The sequence below is a fragment of the Halichoerus grypus genome, chromosome 1 (assembly GCF_964656455.1).
Source record: "Halichoerus grypus chromosome 1, mHalGry1.hap1.1, whole genome shotgun sequence".
Taxonomy (NCBI): Eukaryota; Metazoa; Chordata; class Mammalia; order Carnivora; family Phocidae; genus Halichoerus; species Halichoerus grypus.
The window spans coordinates 143368739-143395341 of record NC_135712.1 but is presented as its reverse complement, the minus strand read 5'-3'; the positions used below and the strand labels follow the sequence as shown (position 1 = coordinate 143395341).

Genomic DNA, 26603 nt, shown 5'->3' with positions numbered 1-26603 from the left:
CTTCTCTTTTTTCCAGAGACGTCCTCAGACTGCCAGTGTTCCTCTCTTTCCACTTTGTTGTCTCTGTCTCTTACACCTTCTTTCCAGACACCTTCCGCTTCTGGTGAGGATGTGCCCCACACGAGTCACTTTCCCTCATTTTGTGGTTAAAAGCCAAGATGGAAACGTGATGATTCCTCCAGTAAATAGCATATTGGAGAAAAAAAGAAAAACTAGCATTGTAGAATATTTCAGGTGGGTGGATTTTGTTGTTGTTAGAGCTATCCAAAGGGAGATTTTGAGTGGCACATTCTCCCTAAAGAAAGCAGTTAGATACTAACATCGTAGCTTTCCATTGTAAATGTGCCTTCTGTTGTCTTCAGGTTTGTCAATATCCATCTTTCTCTTCTTGGAAGACTTAGGTTTACTGAGCATAGGACGCATGAAGTCACTGTGTTGCAGGACGAGGGTTGGGTGCTGTCAGAGGCCTCTGGGCAGAGGCCTCTTAGCCCCGGCATGGAGACTGCAGCCCTCAGCACTCCAAGCAAGGCTGAAGCTAAGGCCAAGGACAGATGAAAGCAGTTCCACAGTCCAGTCTTAATGCCCACAGTTAAATCTTCGGTCGCTTTCTTTCTGCTTCTAGTTGGTTCAGGGAACTAAACCATATACAGTCGCTTTCCTTCCTCCTGGTGTTGTCCTATCGACTATGGTGTGTCGTGTGAGGAGTTGCAGGTGTGTGTAAAAAGCCTCTTTTAAGGACTGGATTTGCCATTCGGTGGACCACCCTCCGCCTTCCTGTTCTCTTCTGTTCTGTCATCTTCCATGGTCTCCCCGCTCATGAGCGTCAGGGTGTTCCCGGAGGGAACGAAAGCCAGTGGATCTCCAGCTACTTGAGTTGACAGTTTGTCAGCAGCCACATGGTAATGTCTGTTCCTAGTTGTCCTTTCATTTGTACGTCTCGGTCTGTTTTTGACCTTCTTCCTACTTGAGACCGCCTTCCTACTGGAGAACCTACTTTTGACCATCTTCCTACTTGAGTCAATTTCTATAGGTGCGGCATATTTTCTCAACTGTCAGTAGTAGTAAAACACACCATTATCCTCAGTGCTCCTGAGAAGGAAAAAGCTGCAGATGAAATCTGACACGATACTGACTGTAGGACAAACTTGTTCCGGAGTGTTTGGGAAATGGGTGTGTCTTATAATTAAGGAAGTATGGTCTAGACTTGCGTTTGTTTTAGGACACAGTCTTGAGAGTCTGCCTTTCAATAGAGTAACGCAGTCCATTTATTTATTTAAACTGCTGTTTGTTTTCCTGGTAGGGTAATCCTTTATGCTTTTTGTTTTCCTGCTTCCCTGTGGCTTTTCTTGTTTTCTCTTTATTTTGCTACATAGGTTGTACTTCCTTGACTCATCATCTTTAGTGTTTCGGGAACAATATGTATATAAATTTTAGTAGCAGTTACTTTTTTTTTTTAGTTTTTAATTTTTAGAATTTATTTATTTGAGAGAGAGAGAGAGATATAGCGACAGAGATAGCGAGAGAGAGCACGAGCGGGGAGGAGAGGAAGAAGCAGGCTCCCCACGGAGCAGGAAGCCCGAGGTGGGGTTCAATCTCAGGACCCCGTGATTATGACCTGAACCAAAGGCAGATGCTTAACCTACTGAGCCACACAGGTGCCCGTTTTTTTGTTTTTTTTTTTAAGATTTTACTTATTTATTTATTTTAGAGAGAATGCACTCATGAGCTGGGGAATGAGGAGAGGGAGAGGGACAAGTGGACTCCGTGCTGAGCACGGAGCCCAACATGGGGCTCGATCCCATGACCCTGAGATCATGACCCGAGACAAAACCAAGAGTCAGATGCTTAACTGACTGAGCCACCTGGGTGCCCTGACATTATGTTTTTCATAAGCATTCTTTAACCTATATTTTCTCTTTTTTTTTTCTTTGCTTGTTTGTTTTGTTTCTTAAATTCCACATATGGGTGAAATCATATAGTACTTGTCTTTCTCTGACTGACTTATTTCACTTAGCATTATACTCTCTAGTTCCATCCATGTTGTTGCAAATGGTAAGATCTCATTCCTTTTTATGGCTAAGTAATATTCCAGTGTGTGTGTGTGTGTGTTTGTGTGTGTGTGTGTTGTCTTTCTCCATTCATCTATGGATGGGCACTTGGGCTGCTTCCATAATTTGGCTATTGTAAATAATGCTGTACTAAACATAAACTTAACCTGTATTTTTCTAATCATCAAAGTCAAGAATGACACTTCTTTTTGACTCTCTCCTTTAGTGATGAAAACTCAGCATACTTTAATTTCCTGTTTCTCTGATATGCTTCCCTATTTTTGGTAATATAATATGGGGGCTATTGTTAATATCTTAATATTAATTCAATACTTAATGTGGTAATGATTAAATCTCTTTAAAATAATTTTGATTTAATACTCAGTCATGTAACCATGTTTAGAAAAATTATTTCAGTTCACTACCAGGCCTGGGACTGGGGTGAGGTGTATGAGGCACTCACCTTGAGCACAAATTTAAGGGGTGCCAAATAATTAAGATAATGATCCTTTAATGACATGTTTCTGAACCAAAATTAATGCAGAAATAATCCAGGATGAACAAAATATCAAAATTTTAAATTAAGACAGGATTCAATGCAGCAAGGCAAGGGAGACTGAGTTTTGCAAGACTTTTTCCATTAATTTTGGTTTTAAAAATATTATGTGAAAATGTCATTTATCCTGATTACTGAGTGTCTTGTTGGTGCCACTTTAAAATTTACACCCGAGGGGATTGTCCTTCTTACTTCCCCTGACACCACAGCTCTGCTCGGCTCTGTGTTTAATGGGGTTCAGTCCTTTTAATACACAATTTTCCAACCTTGAGTTCCTGATTCTGCTTCTTTTCTTCATATGTCGGTACATGTCCTCAAGTAGTTTTTTCCCACAGAGGGTGGAAACTTAGTTCTGAGTCTCTGAGGTGCTCCGGGAAAGCATACAGTGTGTAAAGTTTAAGAGTCTGGGTGCTAGAACCAGGCTGCCTCAGTTTTAATCTTGATTCTACCACTTACTGGCTATTTGTGCCTCTATTTCTTTATCTGACAAATGGGCATAATAGTAAGACCTACCTCATGGGTCATTTTTAGGATTAGATGAGTTAACACATGTAAGTTGCATACAGTAGTCCTTGCTACCTCGAAAGAGCTTCTTAGCAGAGGAAAGATCATTTGGCTGCAGACAGCATTATCCTCTGGCCCCTCACCCCGCCCCCAAATCTGTGGACTTTTGTTTGCATTCCTCTCTTCACCTGTTCACCTTCTGACATCTAGTATTGTAGCAAAATTCAAAACTAGTTTATTTTCCTTTAAGGCAAGTCTAACTTTTCTGCCTTAAATGATTGGGAAAATATTCTCTTGATTTTTATTATTCAAAAATATTGCCAGACTTCATGAGCTAGGCCATACATTATAGTCTACTTTCATATGAGTTTGAAATTCCAGCAATGAAAAGCCAAAAAAAAAAAAAAAAGATTTCCAAGCTGTGTGTAGATGTGTCTTTTCCCCGTTGTCTTTGCTGGAAAGTGGTAGACTGTACCAGCGCACCCAAGCTCTCTCTTCTGCTCAGGCTGTTTCTTCTGCCATTATTTGTTGTTTCTGTTCCATTGACCTGATCTCTGTCCATCAGGGCCTCTTGGATCTCTGTTGTGTATTCTGCTTAAGATTCTCTCTCCCTCTCCCTCTGCTGGGGAGGGAGAGAGCATCTTAAGCAGGCTCCATGCTCAGCATGGTGGCCGACAAGGGGCTCAACCTCACGGCCCTGAGACATGACCTGAGCCAAAGGCCTTACATTAGAAATTTCAGAGATGGATTCTTCCTCTAAGCTTTCTGAGGATTCCACTTCTTTTCCCAAGCTCTATATAATCTATCTCATTACTCTGTTTTTTAATTTAATTTAATTTAATTTTCTTTATTTGAGAGAGAGAGAGCGGAGAGAGCACGAGTGGGGGGGCGGGGGGAGGGAAAAGCAGGCTCCCCGCTGAGCAGGGAGCCAGACGTGGGGCTTGATCCCAGGACCCTGGGATTATGACCTGAGCTGAAGGCAGACGCTTAACTGACTGAGCCACCCAGGCGCCCCTATCTCATTTACTCTGTTAGAATTTTCCTCCTTCATCCTCCAATGAGGCAGGCCTAGCCAGACTTCCAAACTAAGTGATCATTTAATAGAGCACCTGGATTGGCCTAGGATGGGCTTCTCTCTGGTCCTCACTCACTGATTCTTTGATATGCTGAATCCGTAGAGTATCCAGAAGACTACATTCCCCAGCATGCATTGCTACCTTCTCTCTTCCTGTCCTGGTTTGTGTCTATTCCTGAATGCAGTGTGTCACTGCCTGTGGGACTCTACTTCCTGCCCCATTGTCTCCTGGATTATCATCTCTGAATGATGGTGGTATGGAGGGGAGGGAGGGACAGAGTTGAGGTGTAGAAGTAATGAAGGGAATATTGTCCCAATCACCTAGGCAAGCAGATCTTACTTTTCCTTAGTGCTTCTTAAGTTTTCCTAATTACTCTAGAGGAAATTTACTACTTGCATAAATTTTTTTTTTTTTTTAGAAAAAGTAGTACTCCTGTATTGATAAGACAGCTGCTCAGTACTTAAGATCTGAATCCAACTTGCAGTTGCTGATAAGGAGTTGGTCAGCAGGACAGGTGTAAGAAGTCTCTTCCTACCTTTCTCATGGCAGATTCTGGTGTCTTTAACCTTGGGTTGGTTTTCTTAGTCCAGCCCCATCCGCCTTATTATTTATGGGGATTCCTCCCAAGTCTGGTCTTAGCTTATCCTTCAGCCTTTGGTTTTTAGTATTGTGAGTTTTCACCTTTTTTAAAATGATATCAAGAACTGATAATATAGATGCTATTTTGCCATTAAAAAAATGTAAAACACCCATATTCAGAAATTTACCACCTTAACCATTTTTAAGTATATAGCTCAGTAGAGTGTTGAGTACATTCACATTGCTGTGTAACCAACCTCTAGAACTCTATCTTGTGAAACAAACTCCATACCCATTAAACACTAATTCCCCATTCCCCTACCCCCAGCCCCTAGCAACCACCATCCATTCTACTTTCTCTCTTTTTGCTGTTTCTTATTTCTTAACTTTTAGGAGGTTGTAAAATGCACATTCCTTTTGAAATTTACTGTCTGTGAAAATCTTGATAGTCATTCATTCATTTTGGCACATAGTTATTGAGTGCATACTCTTTGCCTGACCATATTCTAGGTTCTGGATACCCAGCCCTGAGCAAGGGCAATATTGTCTCTGCTTTCAGGAGCTGACATTTTAGGGAGGAGAGAAACACAGTAGACCAACAAATGAGCAGGGTGAGTTCAGATAGTGCTAAGTTCTGTGAAGACAGTAAACTGACTGATGGGACTGGGGGTGCCTTTGGGGCGATGCTTTGGCTGGGGAGGTCCCAGGGGGCTTCCCTGAGCAAGTGATATTTGAGTCAACCCCTGGATTTATGAAGGAGACCTCTCCCCCATGTAGAAGAACTGGAGGGGTGGCGTTTGGAGCAGATGGAAGGGTGCGCGCAAAGGCTCTTGACCTGAATGAACTTGGCTCACTTGAGGAATGGAAAAACTACCAGCATGACTTGAGCACAGTGAGCACTGGGGAGAAAGTGAAATGAGACTGGGCAGTCTTGCAAGCCAGGCAGCTAGATTACGTTCCAGTTGCCATGAGAAGCCACTTGAGGTTTTTAAGCCACAGCTATGTGATCTAACACTTGACGTTTTTTAAAAAAAAAAAATTCTGCATAAAAATATGCTTGTGTTGGATAGTAGCATACACACTCAGCACGCATACAGCCATCTCAGCTGGCTCTGTTATTTTGTTTCTATCAACCAGAGTCTCCCAAGGTGTTGAAAGTCTGGGATACTTGTCGATTTTTCTTTGAGTAGCCTCTAACGAAAAGGCTAATTAACGGATAGGATTACTGATGGAACTTCGGAGACCCTGCGTGGTCGAGTTCTAGTTCATGTAAGGCAATATCCACTTCAGCCTACCTTTTCTTCATCCCTTATCCTTGCTCTTAGACGGAGAACACAGTCTCCAGGGGGAGGGTCAGCTGAGTTTGAGACCTATTCTTATTCCAGTGGTAGAATTGATAAAGGAATCCCCTGTGTTTACTCCTGTCCCCACTAATAAGCATACCTAGAGATTCTATAATAACACCTGACTCCTAAATAAACAGTATTAGAATTAAAGAAGTCTTTTTTTGTTTCCCCCCCAGGGTTGAGGGAGGATTAGTAAAATGCCTTTGGTTTATCAGACTGGTGTTTATAAACGTGTTTCTTGCTAGAATGGAATGAACAAGTGTCCTTCGTGTTGGGGCTTCCGGACTTCTGCCCTAGCAGCCACATCTACGGGGGGGGGGGGGGGCGAGGCACGGCAACTTTGCAGGTCATTATGCCGATTGGCAATTAAACCACAATTTGAGCAGCTCCTTTCTGATAAAATTTGACTTGTTGTTTATTCTAATGTTTTAATGATAAATATCTTTATATAAATATTTTTTCTTAAAAAATTAAGAAAAACACTTTTAAGAAAATATGCCTTTGGTGAATGCGATCTTATTTTTTCTTTTTTTTTTGCCCAAGGATGGGGAAAGAAACAGCCTATGGTAATAATTCTGGTACTGCCATCATACAGAAACTAGTTTATAAGATCCAAATCCACACTTGGTACCTCGTTCAGAACAAGCCTGCTTAAATTTACCACAGTCCGCTTCAAATTGAGCCCATTTCAAGTCCGTCTCCTTATACAGTGGGGTACACATATTCTTGAGCTGTAAATGTTTTAAGTTGGAACATACTTGGCATCATTCTCGGTCTTTATTGCAGAGAACATCCTGGGGTGGCACGGGCCCAAGTCACATTCCACAGAGCAGCTGAAAAATGGGACCCTTGGCTCTTTGCCATCAACCAGTGCCAACATAACCTGGGCGATTTTACCAAACTCCGCTGCAGAAGAGCAAAGCTTGCCGCCAGAGCCCGAGGTAAGCGAGCCGTTAGTTCTCTCTCTGCACCCGTGTGGCTTGTGTTCTCGCTTGTTCAGAAATGTAGTAATTATATTTGTAACTTGCTCATCTCTTTGTTTGAAGAGGAGACAAATTATAAAATGGACACATTGCCTGGAGAGACAAAATCGGCTCTGGGCACGCCTGGCACTTCTGTTCTCGTGTCTGGCAGCTGCCGTGTCTGAAATGTGATCCTACCAATGAGGAATCTCCTATTTTCATTGAAATGGGAGTCATTTTAACTTCAAGTGGGAGAAGTTCAAACGCACCCATTAAAATGATGCCTGTTGACATGCTGGGAGCAGTTACAATATATTATGTCGCTCCCCTGAATAATGGCTTCTTCATGTGGTTTGTGCTAACATTAGCGCCTGCCTCACACGCTCGACCCCTGCATGCGTCCCTGGGGCCGTGGTTGAGACTCCTGGGCTCCCCTCCAGCTGCGGGGACTCCTGCCCTGCCAGGTCAGGGTCGGGGGCGGGTGGGGGCGTGGCCCCTGCAGAGCCTCCCGATGAGCCAGGCCTCGGCAGGCTCCATGGACTGCCCCCTGCCCACACGCTTCTCCCGACTAACCGTGCCTCCCAGTGACCACTGGAAGGGAGCCACACACAGCGCGTCCTCCTGTCGATTTCACTTTGTGTCGCAAGGGAACTTCTGTATTTTCTTTTCTGTTTGATGCACGCATTCTCTCTGCGGGACCTTGTGAACTGGGCTGAGCCATACCTGACTCACGCGTTAGAGGTTGTTCTTAATTCTAACTGAAATCCCCTTAGCCTGAAAAATGTAGGGTGCTCATAAAATCTGTTGGGGAAGGTAGAGAGCCCCAAGGCAGCTGCTTGGGTCCAATGGTCTTGGTTATCAATTGAAAGTTTTCTCCAAGCTTCACATGATCATATTCTGGGACAGGGACTTTGGTAGCTTGGCTCTTACAGAGGTAGGATCAGCCTGCCTACAAGTGTTCCATTAGCATCTATAAGGTGCCTTCGCAGGGTATGAAAAGAATAGGGGACGTGAGATTCTCAAAGGCACTTGCTTCTGCCTGTACCAGGAGTTTCAGTTTGAAACACTCGCAGCTGATGTATAGGTGAACTGGCAGGTAAGTTGGTGATGGAATAAATGGTAGGAGCCCCACTGTCCTATTGCTCTTTTGAGAGCCTTGGCGGCTGGCGGGGCGGGGGGGGGGGAGTTGGCATTTGAGGGTGAGGTGCTTAGCCGCTCAAGAGTTGAAAACTACAATAATATCCTTCATTCCCTTGGCAGAGAACCTTTGGGGTTCACGTCATAATAAATACATTTAAAATCTTGCTCTAGGGAAGAATTAAGAGTAGGGAAGTAAGTTATTAGATCTTCAGTAACAATTTTATAGGATCTCATTCCCAGCAGCATTCTTGGGCAAAACCCAACAGAAGCCATAACCTAAGAAGCTTACTTATTAGGGCTGGTGTCCTCCCCCATTCTGGGAATCCTTCTGCGTGTTTTTTCTGCTTTTCCTCTAATCCTGAAGCTCGAGAGGCCAGGCCTGTCCTTTTTACTTAAAATTGTTGCTCTCTTTGCCTTACCAGTCACTGGCATTGACAGAAGAGTATATAATTGTCCACAAGAAAGGACTAGCTTCCAGGTTCAACTTTTTAAAAATACTTTGAAAGAGAAGAACTAGGGAGAACTTTTTTCACCCTTAAGTTATAAATAGCATCAATTTCTGGTTGTCGTATTACCTTTACTCCAGTCAGAGCGGTGTAAGGTATTGGTAGGTAAGTCCTCATAGCAGGGAGGACTTATGGGGACATGATGGTGTTTTGATGGTTTTCGAAGAAGGGAGAGTTTGAGACTCCTTTCATTTTTTCCAGTGATCGCTGTGGTAGATGCTTCTCACAACCCCAACAGCTAGTGTTGGTTGGATACTATTTTTACTCTAGGCCATTGTGCTTTGTCACTTTTTTTTTGTTTTTCTTTTGAGAACTGAAGAAGCTAGCAATATTGACCCAATCATTTTCCTGTCAGAAAAAGGAAAATGTTTCCATTGCCTCCTTTTTGCACAATTTGGAGAGATAACCCAAGAAGGAGTGAAGTGAAATTCCTAGAGGCTAAAAATTCCTTGTGAATATGTTCCTTAACCCTTCAATATAGAGAATGAGTTACTATGTGAGTGATCGCCAGTGAAACTCAGGATTGTAGTTACTGTGGCACTTTAATTGAGTAAACTATTTTCTTCTGGTTTGCTGCTTGTTTTAAATCTTTAGAAGCAATAATTAGGGTATAAAAGGTATACCTCCCTCCGATGGGTGTGTGCTTTTTTAATACCAGCAAGCAATTAACTCAATCCAGTTCTCACTGGACACAGACTTGGCATCATACAGTTCAGTTCAACTCTGACATGGTCTCCCTGGGGAGAGCTTCGCATCCCACAGGTGAAGGGCTCAGCCCCACAAGACTGTCCTGCCCCTCGACCCCCCACACACACCTTCAGCCAATCACAAGTTCTGACATGGAGACAGGTCACCTGTGCTTCTGCCAATGGGCTATAGATCAGAGGTTCTCATGACCCCCTCCTTGGGTTTTCATAATTTGCTTGAATGGCTCACAGAACTCAGCGAAACACTTCCCAGTTTATTATAAAAGATTAGAATTCAGGAACAGATGGAAGAGATGCTTGGGGAAGGCGCGTGAGCTGCCATGACCTCCCCAGCAACCCCCCCAGCACCTCCCCAAGTTCACCAACCCGGAAGCTCTCTGAACCTTGTTGTTTTGGGGTTTTATGGAAGCTTCATTCCAGAGGCAAGACTGATTAAATTGTTGGTGACAGAACTCCACCTCCCCCAGCCCCTCCCCCGGAAGTCAGGGGGTAGGACTGAAAGTTGCACCCCTCTAATCATCGTGTTAGTTCCACTGGAGACAGTCACCATCCTTAGGTTCCCAAGGGGCTTCTAAAGGTCACTCATTAATGTAACAAAAGACACCTTCATCTCTCTCATCCCTTCAGGAATTCCAAGAGTTTTAGGAACACTATGCCAGGAATGGGGACAAAACCAAATATATATATTTCTTGTTATAAATCACAGTGTCAAACTCCCTACCCTAGTGCTGGCTTTACTGTAAAACAGCTTACAGATACCGGGAAAATTAATGCATTTTCAAGCTTCATCAAGTTTAATTCCCAGCAGAATAAAACTCAAAGACGCATGTGTACTTAATACATGAGTTAGAGCAGAACTGTAGTTGGCTCTATTATCAAGTGCAGTGATCTTAAAATTTTATTCTGCTGGTGCTAGAACTAACTATATGTGAAAGTGAAATATTCTTCCATAATGAGATGAGTTAGGATCTTGGTTTTACCCATTAGCAGAACAATTTTTCAAGTCTCTTAGCACCATTTGAAATTTAAATTTAGACAGAAAAAGGTTTTTGTTGTGCTATCTTTGGGGAAGAATGCCTTGTACCAGGACAGGGAGAACTGTGATGGGGAGATACTGGGATTGGCTCTCTTGACCTTCATTTCCACCCTCCTGATGGGAAACCTAACAACTGCATGTCCAAGAATTTCTTACAGTTAGGTTTCTGAATGCATGACAGGTCCCATAAATGCATTTCTGTGAGATTTGGAAGGCTGAGATGGAGACCAAGTTTCCTCTGCTGGTGCTGCTGGTGGGCAAGGTCATGGGGATGTGGGTGTTCCGAGGCACTTGCAGGGACCAGATGCATTGTCCTGGGGCCTTAGGCCCACCTACGTGGACTTGACAAGCTGTTGGGTTGGCAGCAGCAGCCACTTCCCAACACTGGGATCATGACTACCTACCGTGGTGTGTCCTTGAAATAAAGAGTTGAAAGGGGACTTTGCTCCTCCATGCCTTTCAGAGATTCTGTAAGCACCTAATTCCCATACCCAGTCCCTTTCTGATTGAAATACCTGGTGTGGTTTCTGTTTCCTGCTGTGGATCAAGACTGGGTGAGCCATTGGAATAGGAAAGCTGAGGGTGACATGGAGACAATCACGAATGTGACCGTGTATACCTACCTTTCTGAAGGGACAGAACCTTAAGATTTCTAAAAGTCAGTTGTATGGAGGCATAATTCAGGAATAATAAAAGTCACCCTTTTAAAATGCAATTTTATCACTTTTAAGCCCATTAAAATATGGAATAATTCTATCACTTTCCAAAATTCCCTAGTGTTCCTTTATACTTAAGCCCTTGGCAGTCCTCTTCTGTTTTCTGTCCATATAGCTTTGCCTTTTCTGGAATGGCATTTAAATGAAATCATATAGTATGTAGCCTTTTTAGTAGGGTTTCTTTTGTTTAGTGGAATGCATTTGTGATTCATCCATGTTGTTATATTAGTCAGTGGTTCATGCCTTCTTATTGCTGAATAGTATCCATTGGATTCAGAGTTTGTTTATCCATTCACCAGATGAAGAACATTTGGTAAACTTAACTTACTCAAATCCCCCATGGATAAAATAGAAAAAGGGAAACGTTTAATATAGTATTGTATTAATCATATAAGGCAGATATTTGGTGCCCATATACCTACCCCCTGGTCTGGAGGGAGAAGATGGAGGGTCAGTTCTATTTATCTCTCTATTGGAGACCCTGAACAGAGGGTTTTATTTATTTATTTATTTTTAAAAGATTTTATTTATTTATTTATTTGAGACGGCGAGAATAAGAGAGAGAGAGAGAGAGAGAGCGCACATGAGAGGGGGGAGGGTCAGAGGGAGAAGCAGACTCCCTGCTGAGCAGGGATCCCGATGCGGGACTCGGTCCCAGGACTCTAGGATCATGACCTGAGCCGAAGGCAGTCACTTAACCAACTGAGCCACCCAGGCGCCCCTGAACAGAGGGGTTTTAAAGCTTGTGCCTCAAGAGCATGCTGTCAGTGGGGCATCCGGGTGGCTCAGTCAGTTAAACATCTGACTCTTGGTTTCAGCTCAGGTCATGATCTCATGGGTCGTGAGATAAGAGCCCTGTGTCTGGCTCCACGCTCAGCTGGGAGTCTGCTTGAAGATTTTCTCCCTCTGCCCCTCCCCACCACCAACAACAACAGCAGCAACAACAACAACAACAACACACTGTCAGTTCCTGGCGACCCTGGGGTTGATTGTTCTTTATAAACATTGCCTAGTTAATTGTCTGAACTACAGTGGCAACAAAGCTATTAAGAGACCACACACCCTACTCTCCCCCAAATCTAGCAGATTCAGAAAGACTTCTCATAATGCCCCCAAGTACTGACCACTAGCATTTAGGCAAATGAGCTTCAGTTAGAAAATTGCAAAATTGAATTTTTAAGTAAGCGTGTCATCATCTCTCCCACTCTTCCCTAAGGGAGGAGATTGTTTTACAAATAAAGGAGGGAGGCACATACAAAAGATTCAGCTGAATTTTCCTCAAGAAGAATTTCCATGCCCTTGGTGGATTTGTCATTTTAGCAGTGAACTTTTGAACCACTTAACGACATAGGATGCTGGCAGTTTGAAATCCTCTGACATTCAAGTTGAAGCCTGGCCCTTATAATCCCCTCAACCCATTTTTATCATCTCTTCTTCCTCTCCATGATATATAAATGTATAAATAGATGTGACTGAGGGTGTTTATCAGGCATGGGATGGTGATAGATTTTGGAAGATAAGCTAATAGGTTGTTTTGATCCTTTGGATAATTAACACAAATGTTGAGTCTTATGTGTTTGTTCAAAATATGTGACCCATATTTATTTGATTCCAACCATTTAATGAAGGAGTGAGACAGCTGTCACTGACTTATAGCAATTGAAAATCACTTTATGGAATTCTGTGATAACTCCACAAAATTGAATTTCAAATGGTCGCTACACAGGAAATTTTGTTGATCACGTTTGTTAGAATTTGTTCCAAGGAAGTTTGTGGGTGATACGATTTCCCCTCCCTCCCCCACGCCCCGTCCTGTCACGAGTTTGATTGTATCTCCTTCCCAGTTCCTGTAGAACAGACTTTTTTCCTCTTTGAATCATGGCCTTTGAATCACTAAATCTTAGAAGCATTGTTAGGGGTCCAGTGGCTGCTCTCCAAACTGGAGTGGCTGACTAATTTGCCAGAAGTCCACACAGCTGGCCTGTGGGAGACAAGATGGATATCTGGACTTCCTGCCTCCCAAGCCAGTGCCTTTCCCGTATACCAGCCCATCTCCTGTATCTAGTAGATACAGTAACTGAGAATCCAACAATCAGTGGCTCAAGCAATAAATGAAGTCTTCTCACACAAGAATTCTGCCAATAAGTACTTCCATGTTTGGTATAGCAACTCATGAGGGCCTCAAAGATGTAGGCTTCTGGAAACCGTATGGAGATTCCTCAAAAAATTAAAAATAGAATTACCGTATGATCCAGCAATCTCACCTTTGTGTATTTAGCCAAACAGTATCAGGGAGGTGGTGTCTTTAGGACGCAGCTAAGGTTAAGCGAGGTCATAAGGTGGGGCCCTCATCCAGGACCCTAATCCAGTAGGACTGTAGTCTTGTAAGAGGAGAGAGGACACAGTGAGAGGAGGGCCTTCAGCAAGCCAGGAAGAGCACTTTCATAGAACCCAGCCATGCTGGTAGCCTGCTCCCTGTCTTCCAGCCTCTAGAACTGTGAGAAAATAAAGTCTCTTGTTTACACCTCCTCATTCATGGTATTTTGTGAGGGCAGCATGAGCGGACTAAGATACCCAGCTTCTTAACTCCCTGCGTATTTCACACTAGTTAGAATTATTTTTTAAAATATCTTGAGATGAGAAGCAGGAGAAATGGTTTTTAGCCAAGGGACATTTCCAGGTTAGTATGCCAAGACGATGTAGGTCCTGGGGGTATGTGGCTGCAAGTCTGTCTGTGGCCTGTAGCAATTAAGATGACCATCTGTAAGATGGGATGGAAGTTGAAGACATGTTTTTATGGTATTCTAGAAGGCTGTGGTTGTTCTGCCTCCCATGGCTAAGGGCTCCTTTTGGTCTTGTAAAAAAACTCCACATTTTTCGGCCTTTTTTTCTTAACAAATCAACAACAAATATAACCATCACACACAGACCTAAGCCCTGTGTGCATTTTTCAAGGGCTCCTTGAACTTGGTTTCTGGCGGCATTAATGAGCTCTCCTACTACAAGGCATGATGGTGTGATTCCCTCTGCAGCTTTGGGGGATTAATTTCAGTTTATGCTCCCTTTCCAAGGACTTGTTCCTTCTTCCATCCTACTTCTCTTTCTCTTCCTCTCTCCCTTTTTGTGGGTGGTAATTAAGGTTTTGTTTTCTTGATTGGGTGTTATTGTTGTTTTTGTTGTTGTTGGTTTTTTTTTTTTTTTTTTTTTTTTTAAGAGAGAGAGAGATCGTGAAGGGGAGCAAGGGCAGAGGGAGAGGAAGAGAGAGAATCTCAAGCAAACTCCCCACTGAGCATAGAGCCTGACGTGGGGCTGGATCTCATGACTTGAGCCGAAATCAAGAGTCAGATGCTTAACTGACTGAGCCACCCAGGCGCCCCAGGGTGTTACTTTTATAAGAGAGAGGTGAAATGTAGCGGAAGGTCCCAGCTCTACTTTCTGGGGGGCCTGTAGGGTGTGTCTCAAGACTTTTTTCGGGTTTCAACACTGGAATAAGCAGGTCTTTGGGGGTAGCTTAGGAGTGGTCACCGTGTTGCCTCCCTTCTCTCCCCTCCCCCCCCCAAGCCAGTGTGGCTTTGTGACATAAACACCTGCGCCCAGACTGTTGGGGAGGCAGCCACCTTGGATTTGACAGCTGTGAGCTGGAGCATGAAAAAAACCAGCCCCGAGTGGTATAATCTCATCTACTCTGCAGCAGTAGTCAGAGGATTAAGCGCTTTGAACCCGGTGAATGAATGGGCATAAAACCCTGCCGTGTTTAGTAGGGTTTTTTTTCTCTCTGCCTTCCTCTCACTGCTGGTGCCACGAAGGGAAGAAGTCAGATCTGAACCAGCGGTGAAGAGTTGAAGAGATTGTAGCGATGTGGTATGATAATTTTTAGTATTCTGGTTTTTGGGGTCTTTTCTCTCCTCCTATAAACGTGGCCCCAGATTTCACAACCCACTCCGCTTTTTCCCTTGCTGGCCTGCTCCCATGAAATTATACCAGGAGAAATGAGCTTTTCACCATCTGCCTGGCTTACATTTTTATTTGCCCACAGTGAATAACTATTCTCAAGGTGATTTATCCTCTGCCTCAGATGACGTTCACTTTCCTAAGATGCAAAGTCAACGCTCTGAGATTTATGATCTTGGGGAAAGAATGTTATGGAAGAAAAGAGTACAATCTTTTCTCGCATATACTCTGGGCTTTGCCTGAATTAATCAATGAGTTCTGTATCCCTTTTGCAATTTGAATTGAATTTTGTGGATGGCTGTGGATACCCTAGTACTACACGGTGCACAGGGGCTTACTGGGTGCTAAATCAAGATTGTATATTTTTAAGTTTTTGGTAAGAAAGGTGTGAGCTACTGACCAGGCAGAATGTAGATTGTGTGTGTGTGTGTAGGAATAAGAAAGCTGTAGCACTAAGTCCTGGTAGTGATTTTCAGACTCGGTGGATACAGGACTCCACCACTTGAACACACTTTACCAGTAACTAGTTGGCTGGCCATCCTGTCTCCAGTTCACCTCAGGACCTTAGCCCTTGAAGATATTAGAGCAACAAGGGTCACATGGTGGGCTCTGTGGGGTGAGAGTGTACTCAGGTGTCATGTGACACCCCGTCACCACCATCTTGTTTCTCCTCTGGCAGACTGCACTCCCACCCCTCCCCCGACGCCCCGGCCCCTTTTCTCCGTCATTTCCATCCCCACCCCACCCCGCCCCTGCAGCCAGCTAAGTGGATGCTGGACTGTCCCGATGTTATATTTGGCTCTCTCTACTGGCTGTGCTTATCCCAGCAAATGATCTCATCGTGAAAAAGCATTAGAAGAGTGGCAGAAAGACAGACACATGGAGGAAAAGGAGACCATAACCTTTTTGGAAATGAAATTCAACATACTGGAGAACTGGATAGCCTTAAAACCATGGGAGTGTTCTTCAGAGTGTCCCACATCTCTCTTTACATTTTCCTCGATCTCACCCGAGTTTCTTTCCTTTCAAAAGAATAAGAAATGTATGTAACTTTGTTTTTTTTAGAGTTATTTTAAAATTTATATTGCGGAGGTATTAAATCTCAACTCCTTCTGGTGAACGTAGAGTACGTAAGCCACATTACGAGCTTCAAAGAGCTTTGTGGGTCACTCTGGAAATGGCCCTCTTCCATGAATGATGTTATGTTTTGGAAAATGTGTTTCAGATTCCAAATCTTTCTTTTCAATGGCCTTTGTACTGAAATGCAGGGCCAGCTTGTAGTTCTGACTTAAAAAAAAAGAAATATATTATGTAATTCAGGGAGAAAAGGACTCCATTGGGGATTGTGAAGTTTTCTCATGGTAGACTGATACCAATTTCATGCTCTGAATTGAGAAAAAGACATGGAAGCAGGGGAAAGGGACCACTTTTACGTTTACCTGCCTTTTTGTATTCTGCTAGAATGCATTTTTAGAGCTAAAAACTTTATTTAGAATGAGCTCTTATATAGAAATTCCCATAATGGGAAAATAGGCACCCATTTTAGATGCTGCTCTGTGACATCATGGTTTGCACTTAGGTGAGTGGAGACCCCTGTGCCTTGCGGAGTGAGGGAGAGGTGTCACAGCGGTTGCTCCCAGAAAGCCTTTACAAACATCAGAGTGCCTGCGTCACAGAAGCAAGCTTTTGATTTATATCCTTTTTGAACACGATTCCTTGAAGAAGCAGTCAGTAGAACATAAAGTACAAAATAATAATAAAGACAATGAGGGGCGCCTGGGTGGCTCAGTTGGTTAAGTGTCTTTGTCTCAGGTCATGATCTCAGGGTCCTGGGAACGAGCCCCACCCCCCTCAGGCTCCCTGCTCAGTGGGGAGTCTGCTTGTCCCTCTCCCTCTGCCCCTACCCCCCTCTTGTGCGCATGCGTGCTCTCTCTCAAATAAAATCTTAAAAAAAAAAAAAAGACGAGGGGGCGCCTGGTTGGCTTCGTGGGGCATGCGACTCTTTCAGGGTCTTGGGTTCAAGCCCTACATTGGGCATAGAGATTACTTAAAAAATATATTAAAAAATAAAGACAATGAGAGATTTTGTTTTAGATAATTTGGCTGAGATGAATAAAAAGTTTTTGAAAGTCTGAGGGGTATTTTGAGAGGAGGTATGTTAATGGTTGCATTTCTAGGACCATAGGAATAAAGCTAATATTCTCCTTCTTTTGAGCATTTTGGCATCAAGCAGATGTCAGTTTAAGCTGTCCCTGATGGAGGTAGCAGGCTGCCTCTCTAGGACGCCCACTGTGGAGGTGACAGGGTGATCTGAAACCTATCGCCTTCACTGACTGCCATGGGGGCGTGGGCAGTATCAGTGGTAATGATGGGAGTCCTTTCCTGATGGAAATGTTAGAATCAGATGAGATCACATATTTTCAGTGTTCAGCCCAATGCCTGGTACATAGTAGGTACTCAGTGGTAAGCCCTTATTCACATTGTTCTTTGCAAATCCCTGTCCGTGGATATGAGTGTCTCGAGAAACCCCTAAGAACATGTGTTCCTGTGCTATCCTGGGTTCCTCAAGGGAGATTCATTTCTCTTTTGTTAGTCTTTCAAAAGAGTAGTCTGCGTGTAAATGACAAGTATATTTGTATGGTGAGGCATGATTTACAAAGGGCTTTCATTAATAACTTATTCAAATATGGCTTCTCCCGATAGAGCTAATTTAATAACCATGAAGGCAGTTTTGTTGCTGGTGTCTTGTCTGGGTTCTCTCTGAGGAAGTCCTAAAATCAGCTAGCTGGGCCCCTGGGTGGGCCCAGGTTACTGGACATCTGTAGGGTGAGATGCCCAGGTGGGCTGATTTCCACAGCGTAGCCCAGGCTTGCCCACCAGAGGAAGTCTGGGGTGTCGAGAAATAAAGGAAGTCTAGGCAGGTTGTTTTAGCTTCCCATTCCTGCTGTAACAAATTGCCACACATTTAAGAGCTTAGACAACACAAATTTATCATCTTCCGGTTCTGTAGATTAGAAGTCTGGGACACGAGTCTCTCCCAGTGGGCTAAAATCAAGTTGTTGGCAGGACTACATTCCTTTCTGGAGGTTCTAGGTGAGAACCCATTTCCTTGGCTCTTCCAGCTTCTAGAGGCTGTCTGCCTGCCTTGGCTCATGGTCCCTTCCTCTTCTGGGCCAAGAATATTGCTTCTCTTTGGCTCTTTCCATAGTCCTATCTACCTCTGACTTCCCTCCTCTGTCTCCCTCTTCCATTTTTAAAGACCCTTGTGGTTATGTTGGGCCCACCCAGATAATCCAAGATAATCTCCGGACTTTAAGTTCAGCTGACTAGCAACCTTAATGCCCTACTGCCACGTAGCCTGACATCGTCACCATCCTGGGGATTAGGACTTGGACGTCTTTGGGCCATTCATCAGCCCACCGCAGCAAGCGCATTAGTTGGCATTCACCAAATACATTAGAAATACCATGGAAATCAACCTGAGATCGATCTCTGGCTCCAAGTAGAGCACATTGTTCAATTGTTCCTTTGCGGAAGGCAGTCTGCTCAGCTGGCTGTGCTATTAGAAGAAGTCACTGGCTTTGCTTTTTGTACACAGTGGAACTAGTTCAAACTTGTTTTTGCCAGTTGGCCACCGGCCCTCACCCCTTCACCGACTCCCACGGCCTCCCCAGAGCCTCAGGATTAAACCGGACATGGAAGCCTGTGGTCATTTCTAACAGTTTATACAGTTCTTAGGTTGGCAGTGGAAGGAGCAGGACTTTAAAAATTATTGTGAAACAACGTAATTGTTGCCATAAAAATAATAGCAGAGGCTTTTGTAGGAAGTCAGAAATAAAAGTCCACTGTTTCAACTCTTCTTTAGCTGCTGCCTCCAGCAGGGGGCTACTGTCTCTCTTCTGGGGAGTTTGCACAGCAAACATACATATATATATAGGAATTCTTACAACTATGAAATTACACTACAGATAACGTGTATAGGTAAAGTGGCTTTTTAATTGAACAATACATCTTCAGTACCCTCCCATGTCAGTATACGAAGATTGTTTGCATCCCTTTAAACAGCTACGGAGCAGTCAACTCTAGGGTTGTGTCATGATTCGGGGAACCCTGTGCCTTATTTAATTAGACCTTCTGAGAGACATTTAGGTTGTCCAGTTTTTCTTTTACAAATACGGTTCTGCTCATATTTTGCACACTTAACGCAACTATGTCTCATATAGGGGAACTGTCTAGCAGTGGAGTTTAAGTGGAATTCAGTCAACAAATGTGGGAGTTAAAAATTCTTCTAAGTATTACCAAATTGCTCTTGAAGACTGAGACAAATTTATACTTCCGCAGCGGTGTGTGAGGGCTACTATTTTCCTGTACTTTTGCCATTAGAAACGAATATCAAGTGCCTGTTTTCTTGCCAGTTTTTATTTTTATTTTATTTTTAATATTTATCTTTAAGCTCTATGCCCAGTGTGGGGCTTGAACTCACGACCCCGAGATCAAGAGTCGCACGCTCCACTGGCTGAGCCAGCCTGGCTCCCCTCTGGTTTTTAATTTTAGAAGAAAAATGGTGTCTTGTTGTACTTTCTATTTGGTACTTATGAATGAAGTGAAGAATATGTTTCACATATTAGCCATTAATGTTTCTCTTGTTCACAGCCTCTGCACATTTTTCAATTCATTTGGACTTCCTAATTAATATTTTATAAGTGTTCTTTTTATATTAAGCCAATTAGTTCTTCATAATGTGGGGCAAGTATTTTGTCCACATCTTGGGTGCACTTCAGATATGAGAAGTAATGGCAGCAATTATGGTTACAGTCACCACTGCAGAATCTTTTCCCGTGAAGGATCTCTTAGTTTGAATCGGGTTGAGAGTCAGACTCTCATTACATCCTTTTGTAATCTAGTGTTAGTTTCAAATGAGGCTCCAGAATTGTATGTGTTGCGGTCTAGGAACACCACCAGGATGAGCCAGCATGTTGCTCTGTTTGGGAGGGAGGTCCAGTAGCTATGGGAATAGCCGTGAGCCGAGATAGACGCTTGTCCGTCTTGGAAACATCATCTAGCAAGAACCAAATGGTCCTCTCATAAAGACTACTGACTACGTAGAGCCCTTGTTATCCCCACCCTCACCTTCTCCCTGGTCCTACTCCTTGCTGTGAAGGAAATGTGGAAATGTGTATAGACTCATTTGACAGTGGTTCTGGTTTGGACCCTCTCTCTCCATCCAGGGTCTGACGTTGCTGGTTTTTAAGACAGTTTTATGTAGGATACTTATTAACTTGGAAAAAACAACAGTGGTTTATTTCTCAAAAACGAAGCACTTAATATCAGAAGTTAAACTTTTTTTTTTTTTTTTTTTTTTTTAGTTCTAAAGACTTTAGATTATGGATGGCATGATAAAGTAACCAGTTAAATATCAATTTCAAGCATAACATCACATACCATGGGTTATTTTTAAACTTGCATGAGGGTTGTTTGTTTCATGAATGGGATGAAGACTTAGTGTACAAGAGTACAACATTTGTCAAAATGTCTACCCAAGTAATGGAAAACCTAGCTTCAAGAGCCCGCATAGCAGGCTAGGTTATGCTGGAGAAATGGAAACTGCATCAGGGTAATCATTAAAACAGAACAAAACAAAACAACCAATGAAAACAGGAACTTAGTATTTAGAAGAGTGTAGGTCCCGCCAGAGTACATTTACACCTTAAAATTCACTGTCTTCTTTTTGTGCTAAATACAATAACCCACAGTTCTGATCATTAATAGAGCTCACCACACATGTTCACGGTCCCCTAGGGTGACTACAGCTGTCTCACAAATTTGCCTTTGAAGTTTTCACTGAATGAAGCATTTGGAAAATGGGGCAATGCAGAGTGTGATAATGTGACAGTTTTTCAAGCAGAAGACATAGTAAGCCTCATTTGGATTTTATGGCAGTGGAATAATAGGGGGAAAATATGAATTGTTACAATTACCCTCTTAGATTCTAAGTATCAATTCACATTTGAATAAAAGTAGAAAGAAACCTCCTTTGAATACCCTCAGTCACAGTGGCTAGAAAAATGGACATACATAATGCAAATTAAGAAGCAGAGAAAATGCCTGCTATTTGAGCCAGAAGGTACTGAGTGGGATTTAGAGATTGTAGCTTTAATAGGGCCTTATTGGTGCTTCCCCATCGTAGAATGAAGAGCTGGAGGCGGTTTTGTTCTGGTTTCTTTCTTTCTTTCTTTTCTCCTACAAAACACTACTGCCTGTTTCTCCTGGATGCTTTCCCATCCGTTAGTATTTACAAAAATCTGGATATAGTGGAAATATACCAGACCTCTTTTTAAGAAAAACGAAAAGTCTAAAATCGCCCGAGCTTTGCGTTGTTTCTAAAATTCCTAGCTCTTGATGTGCTTCTAGCACTAAATCATTGGCTCTTTTGAGAGTCAGGAAATAGTAATCCAGAAACTCGACCTTTTGGAGTGAGATGGTGTAGACTTGGCACAATTTAGATCCTGGAGGGCCGGGGTTCTTTGGTGTATGTACTGATACGTGCCTCGGGGCCCAGGAAATCCTCAGTGTGGGCTGGAGAGAACAGTATCTGCGGAGGAGTCCTTAATGCCCTTTGCTTCTTCCATTATTCATGATGTAGTCCCTTTTTGCCTGCAAAGAACAGTAAATGCCTCGTGCTTTTAATGCCTTGTAAATCAAAACTATTCTGTGGTTTGCAGTGCCCCTGGTTATTTCCTTTGTGTTATCATACCCTTCCGGGATTTCCATCGGAAAGAAGCAGTTGGGAATTTCTAAATGAGAGGCATAAATGATTAAAATGGACGGATGAAATTCAGAGTCAGAATGAAAGGACCGCCTGGTGGGGCCACTGATGAAAATACAATCACCCTCTTCCAATCAAAATTTATAGCTTTCCATTTCCGTTTTGGGGCTGTCAAGTGGAATTTCCAGAACCTGAGAGAACGTTGAGAAAGACGGTTTGTTTCTTCAGCGTGTGCCTACGCAGTTTTTTGAGAACAGTTGTCCATTTGTCCATGTTTGGGTCCCCTTGCGCCTCAGGCGGTGCCGTGTGCTCAGGAGGCGCTCGGGGTTGGGTTTGGAGAACCAGAGGGGCCAATAGTCCATCTCCTGCTAGTCTTTCCCGGGGGCCTGCTTGCTTGTCTCTGCTGCCCCCTGTGGCCTGCGGTGGTTAGAGCAGTGCTTCTCAACCGCTAGAACGTACCAGAAGCGCCTGGAGGGCTTGGCAGAACACAGGTTCTGCAGGGCCATGGGGGAGGAAATGGGAAGTTATCCAGTGGGCGTAGGGTTTCAGTTTGGAAGCTGAAAAAATTCTAGAAAGCTGTTGCACGACAGCGTCCATACAGGTAACACACCGTTAATACTTAAAAATAGTTAAGATGGTAAAAAAAAAAAAATGAATTGGGTATAAAGTGATAACATTGGTCATAAGCCATGTTATACTGTACACTAAGGTCTCTCATTGCACCATATATAAATTATACTTCAACTAAAAAATAGAAGCCAAAAAACCCCAAACATCCACAGTTCTGGACTCATTGGCCCCAGAGTTTGATTCCATAGGTGTGGGATGGGCCCCTAGCCTGGGTTATCTCTGATGGTTTTCTTGATCGTCTTCGTTGTCAAGTTCCCAGTGATGCCGAGGCTGCAGGTCCGGAAACCACACATTATGTAGGCCTGATTCGGAGCTTCTCCTACAGCTGCTCTGCACATCCTCGTTGCTTTGTGTCTTTTTTTCCTGTCTCTTTCAAGAGTTCCGGCCCATAACTGTGTATAACTTGTGGAAAAAACTAGGCAGCCTAGCAATTGGTGGCGTCAAGTGTGGAGTCTGAAAGCATCGCTAACGTGGTGCCATCGACCTGAGTTTCATTGTGTTTACTCTCTGAATAAAGGTATTTACCATCTGCAGAATCAGAAGAAATCCATCACCCAGCACAAAGCATAAATCAATAATAATTTAAACCATGGATATAGAAAGTCAGAGTTGTATTCTTGGTGTGCATCCATGGTTACAAAAGAAGCAAATCATAGATAGTAGAATTCCTTTAAGTTTTTAGGTCCAGAGTCCTTTTAATACTATTGGTTACCCCCAGTACATCACTCCTTCATCATGTTGTTTCTGAGGCGACTGTATTTGTAAAATTGTCCTTGTGTGCTTTATTAGGAATGTCAGATTTTCAAAATGACCTCTTCTCCGTGAGCTTTGGATTACCAAGAAGTTAAGGAAAGATAGGCCTGGCAGTGGCCTGTGAGTGACCGTGGCAAAGATTAGCCAAAGGGCTGTAGAGGAGGGAGAGATTGTTAACGACCTGGGGTCATTGGAGTCCATATCATGGCATGGGGCTGTGTTTGCAGAGAAAGAACAAATGGTAGAAAGCAGAGAAATGAACGGGGAGGGCGTGGAAAGCATAGAGCAGCCTATCCGATACAACAGGCTACGATGATGGGAATGTTTGTAGTCTGACCAATATGGTAGCCACTAGCCACGTGTGACTGGTGAATACTTAAAATGTGGCTAGTGCCATTGGGGAACCGTACTTTAAATTTTACTTATTTTTAATGGATTTGCATAGATCCATGTGGCCAGTGGCTGTTGTGCTGGGCAGTATGAGGTTAGGGGGTGCCGTGAGGGTGCCGTCAACTGTCTAGGCGGGAGGGAGTTCGGGTGAGGAGCAGGAGGGAAAGGGAGAAAGGGGTAGGTGGAGGAGAGCCTTACAGGTTGGGCTGACTGGATAGCAGTTCTCTCTGAGCCATGGAACGGCACTGAAGACTTTCGAACGGAGAAGAGGGTATTTGGGGAAGAACATTCTAGTGGTGCAACACAAGGCAATGTGTAAGAGGGGAATGTTTGGAGCAGAAGGAGAATCTGCACACTGGTAGGATCATACAGTTAGGTGTCTAAGATCTCGGGTGTGGTGGCAGAGATGCGAGCAGGAAGGGATGTGTGGACCAGCTAGATGTCTAGATGGTGTGGTGCTGGAAGGTGTCCGAGCACCTGCGGGGGCCTCAAGTCTGGATGACTAGGCAGGAGTGTGGAGAGCAAAATGGAGACGTCAGGATGCTGATGGGGCCCTTCCAAGGTCTGTCTTGGATCTGAGAGGAGGGAAGGTGAGATGATGTTGGCTTTCTCGCCTGTGAATGCTTCCCGCCTGCATGAATCTTCTGTGCTGTGTTATGTTGCCCACGGTCTACTAGTAACTCCATCTGCAGACATTTCTGGCAGGTCCAGTTTCGCTTCTGGCTCCACCTGCTGCCTTCGGTGCTCGCTCGCTTCCTTATCCGCCTGCCACCATCTTACTACTTTCCCTGGGCCCCTGTCGTAGCTCACTGCGTGATCCCCCAAGGGGGACCCCAAAACCAAACCACGGTCTGCCCAGCAAGGCCTCAGGTTCCAAGAGGACTAAGATCTTTTCCGTATTCCTCTACTGTGCCTCACAGAGAGCCTGACATGCCTATTTATTGCACGAAGGAAGAGGAGGGACCCTTCCTGGAGGCTGTAGGGGAGAATCTGTTCCCTTGCCTTTTCTGGCTTCTAGAGGCTGCCTGCTTTCTTTGGCTTGTGGCCCCTTCCTCTGTCTTCAAAGCCAGCAGTTGTCACATCTCGCTGACCATGCTCACCTCCTGACCACAGCCAGGGAAGGGTTTCTAATTTCCGGGATTCCTGTGATTATACTGGATAATCCAGGACTCTGTTCCTGTTTCGAGGCCCTTAACCACCTCTAGAAGGCCTATTTTGTCACAGAAGGTAACATTCACAGGCCCCTTAGGACACGGACCTCCAGGGGAGACTGTTATTCTGCCTACCCGCAGATGGCTGTGGGGGAGGTGGGGAGATGGTGAGCAGGCGGGTGATGCCCGAAGCTAGAGTTTCGGGAGAAGGCTGAGCTTGAGGTAGAAATTTAGAGGTCATTGGTGAATAAATGGTGGAAAGCCATGGCGTCAGGTGGGCTCCCCAAGGGAATGAGTCTGAGCCATAAGTTTAAACCATGTGCTGTCCCGCTCAGCCAAACTGTCCGGATGTCATGCCGCTCCTTCTCTTGGAGTGTCCCCTCCTTCCTCTGGCTGCCCTAAGCACTGCCCTTTGGTGACACTCAGCTCAGAGTCTGCCCCTCTGCTCACCCAGGCCACGACCTTCCTCCTGCCCTTGTTGTTTGGCTTTCCATTTTGTGTCCTTTTATTTATATTTTTATTCTCATTTTTTAAATAACAGCTTTATGAGATATAATTCACGTGCCATGCCATTCACTCATTTAAAATGTACCATTTCATGGGTTTTAATGTTTTTGCAGGTAAGTCCCACTATCACCACAGTCAATTTTAGAACATTTTCATCACCCGTGGGCATGGGTGGCTCAGTGAGTTAAGCGTCTGCCTTTGGCTCAGGTCATGATCCCAGGGTCCCGGGATCGAGCCCCGCATCGGGCTCCCTGCTCCTGTGGGAAGCCTGCTTCTCCCTCTCCCCGCCTCTCTCTCTCTCTGTCAAATAAATAAAATCTTTAAAAAAAATTTTTTTTCACCACCCCCAAAAGAAGCCCTGTAGCCTTTAGCTATCACCCCTTATTCTGCCCATCCTCCCAGCCCCTGCCCAACTGCTAACCTGCTTTCTGTCTTCATCCGTCTGCCTGTTCTGGACGTCTCCTATAAGTGGAACCATGTCATATGTGATCTTTTACGACTGGCTGTCTTTTCCATTTTAAAGTTTGTTTTTTTTTTTTTTTTTTTTTTTAAGAGAGAGAGAGGGAGGGAGAGAGGGAGAGCATGAGTGGGGGAGCAGCAGAGGGAGAGGAAGAAACAGACTCCCCGCTGAGCAAGGAGCCCGACACGAGGCTCCACCCCAGGACCATGACCCGAGCTGAAGGCAGACGTTTAACCAACTGAGTGCCCCAGGCACCCCTGTCATTTTCATTTTAAATCTGGATTTTGTCCTTGCATGCTCAAGTTGTCCCCATTGTTTCTTTAGTTTTATTCACTTATTCCTTAACACATTTTTTTATTGAGCATGTGTTATAAAAACCAGCCTTTGTCTTGAGATTCTACAACTGAAAACCTGAATTAGACAGGAGTTCTAATGGGAGACTGTCACGAAGCAGTTTCAAAACACTAGGGTAAGGCCACCACAAGGCCACTACTGTCCACTCCTTGATTCCTGGCCAGTGGTACTAACTGATCACAGCATTCTTTCTCCCGGATCCCAGAGGTGGCTTCCAGGTCCAGATCAACCCGGAGCGCTAAGTAGCCAGCCCGAATAATCAGTGTTCTCTACTGAGAGAGATCTGGCATTCCAGTTCCAATGGGAAAGCAGATGTGCAGTTGCATAAATCCAGTTGATGAGTGCCAGATGGGGCGCCTACAGGGAGCTAAGGAATTCCTTGTTAGGATGGAGGTACCACCTCTTGCTGCTGCAAAGCGTGGTTGAAATAAGTCTCCAAGGAGGAGGTGGAGCTTACGGGTTCCC

General features: G+C 44.1%; 1 protein-coding gene across 3 annotated transcripts in view; it reads left to right on the top strand.

Moving 5' to 3' along the window:
* The window catches only part of OSBPL10 (oxysterol binding protein like 10), a 307935-nt gene that overhangs the window by 233020 nt on the left and 48312 nt on the right, over nucleotides 1-26603 (top strand). For all 3 annotated transcript variants that reach the window (XM_078072736.1, XM_078072739.1, XM_078072733.1), the window contains one exon: nucleotides 6896-7050. In XM_078072736.1, coding sequence (XP_077928862.1) covers nucleotides 6896-7050 — 155 coding nt within the window. The remainder of the gene's footprint in view (nucleotides 1-6895; nucleotides 7051-26603) is intronic.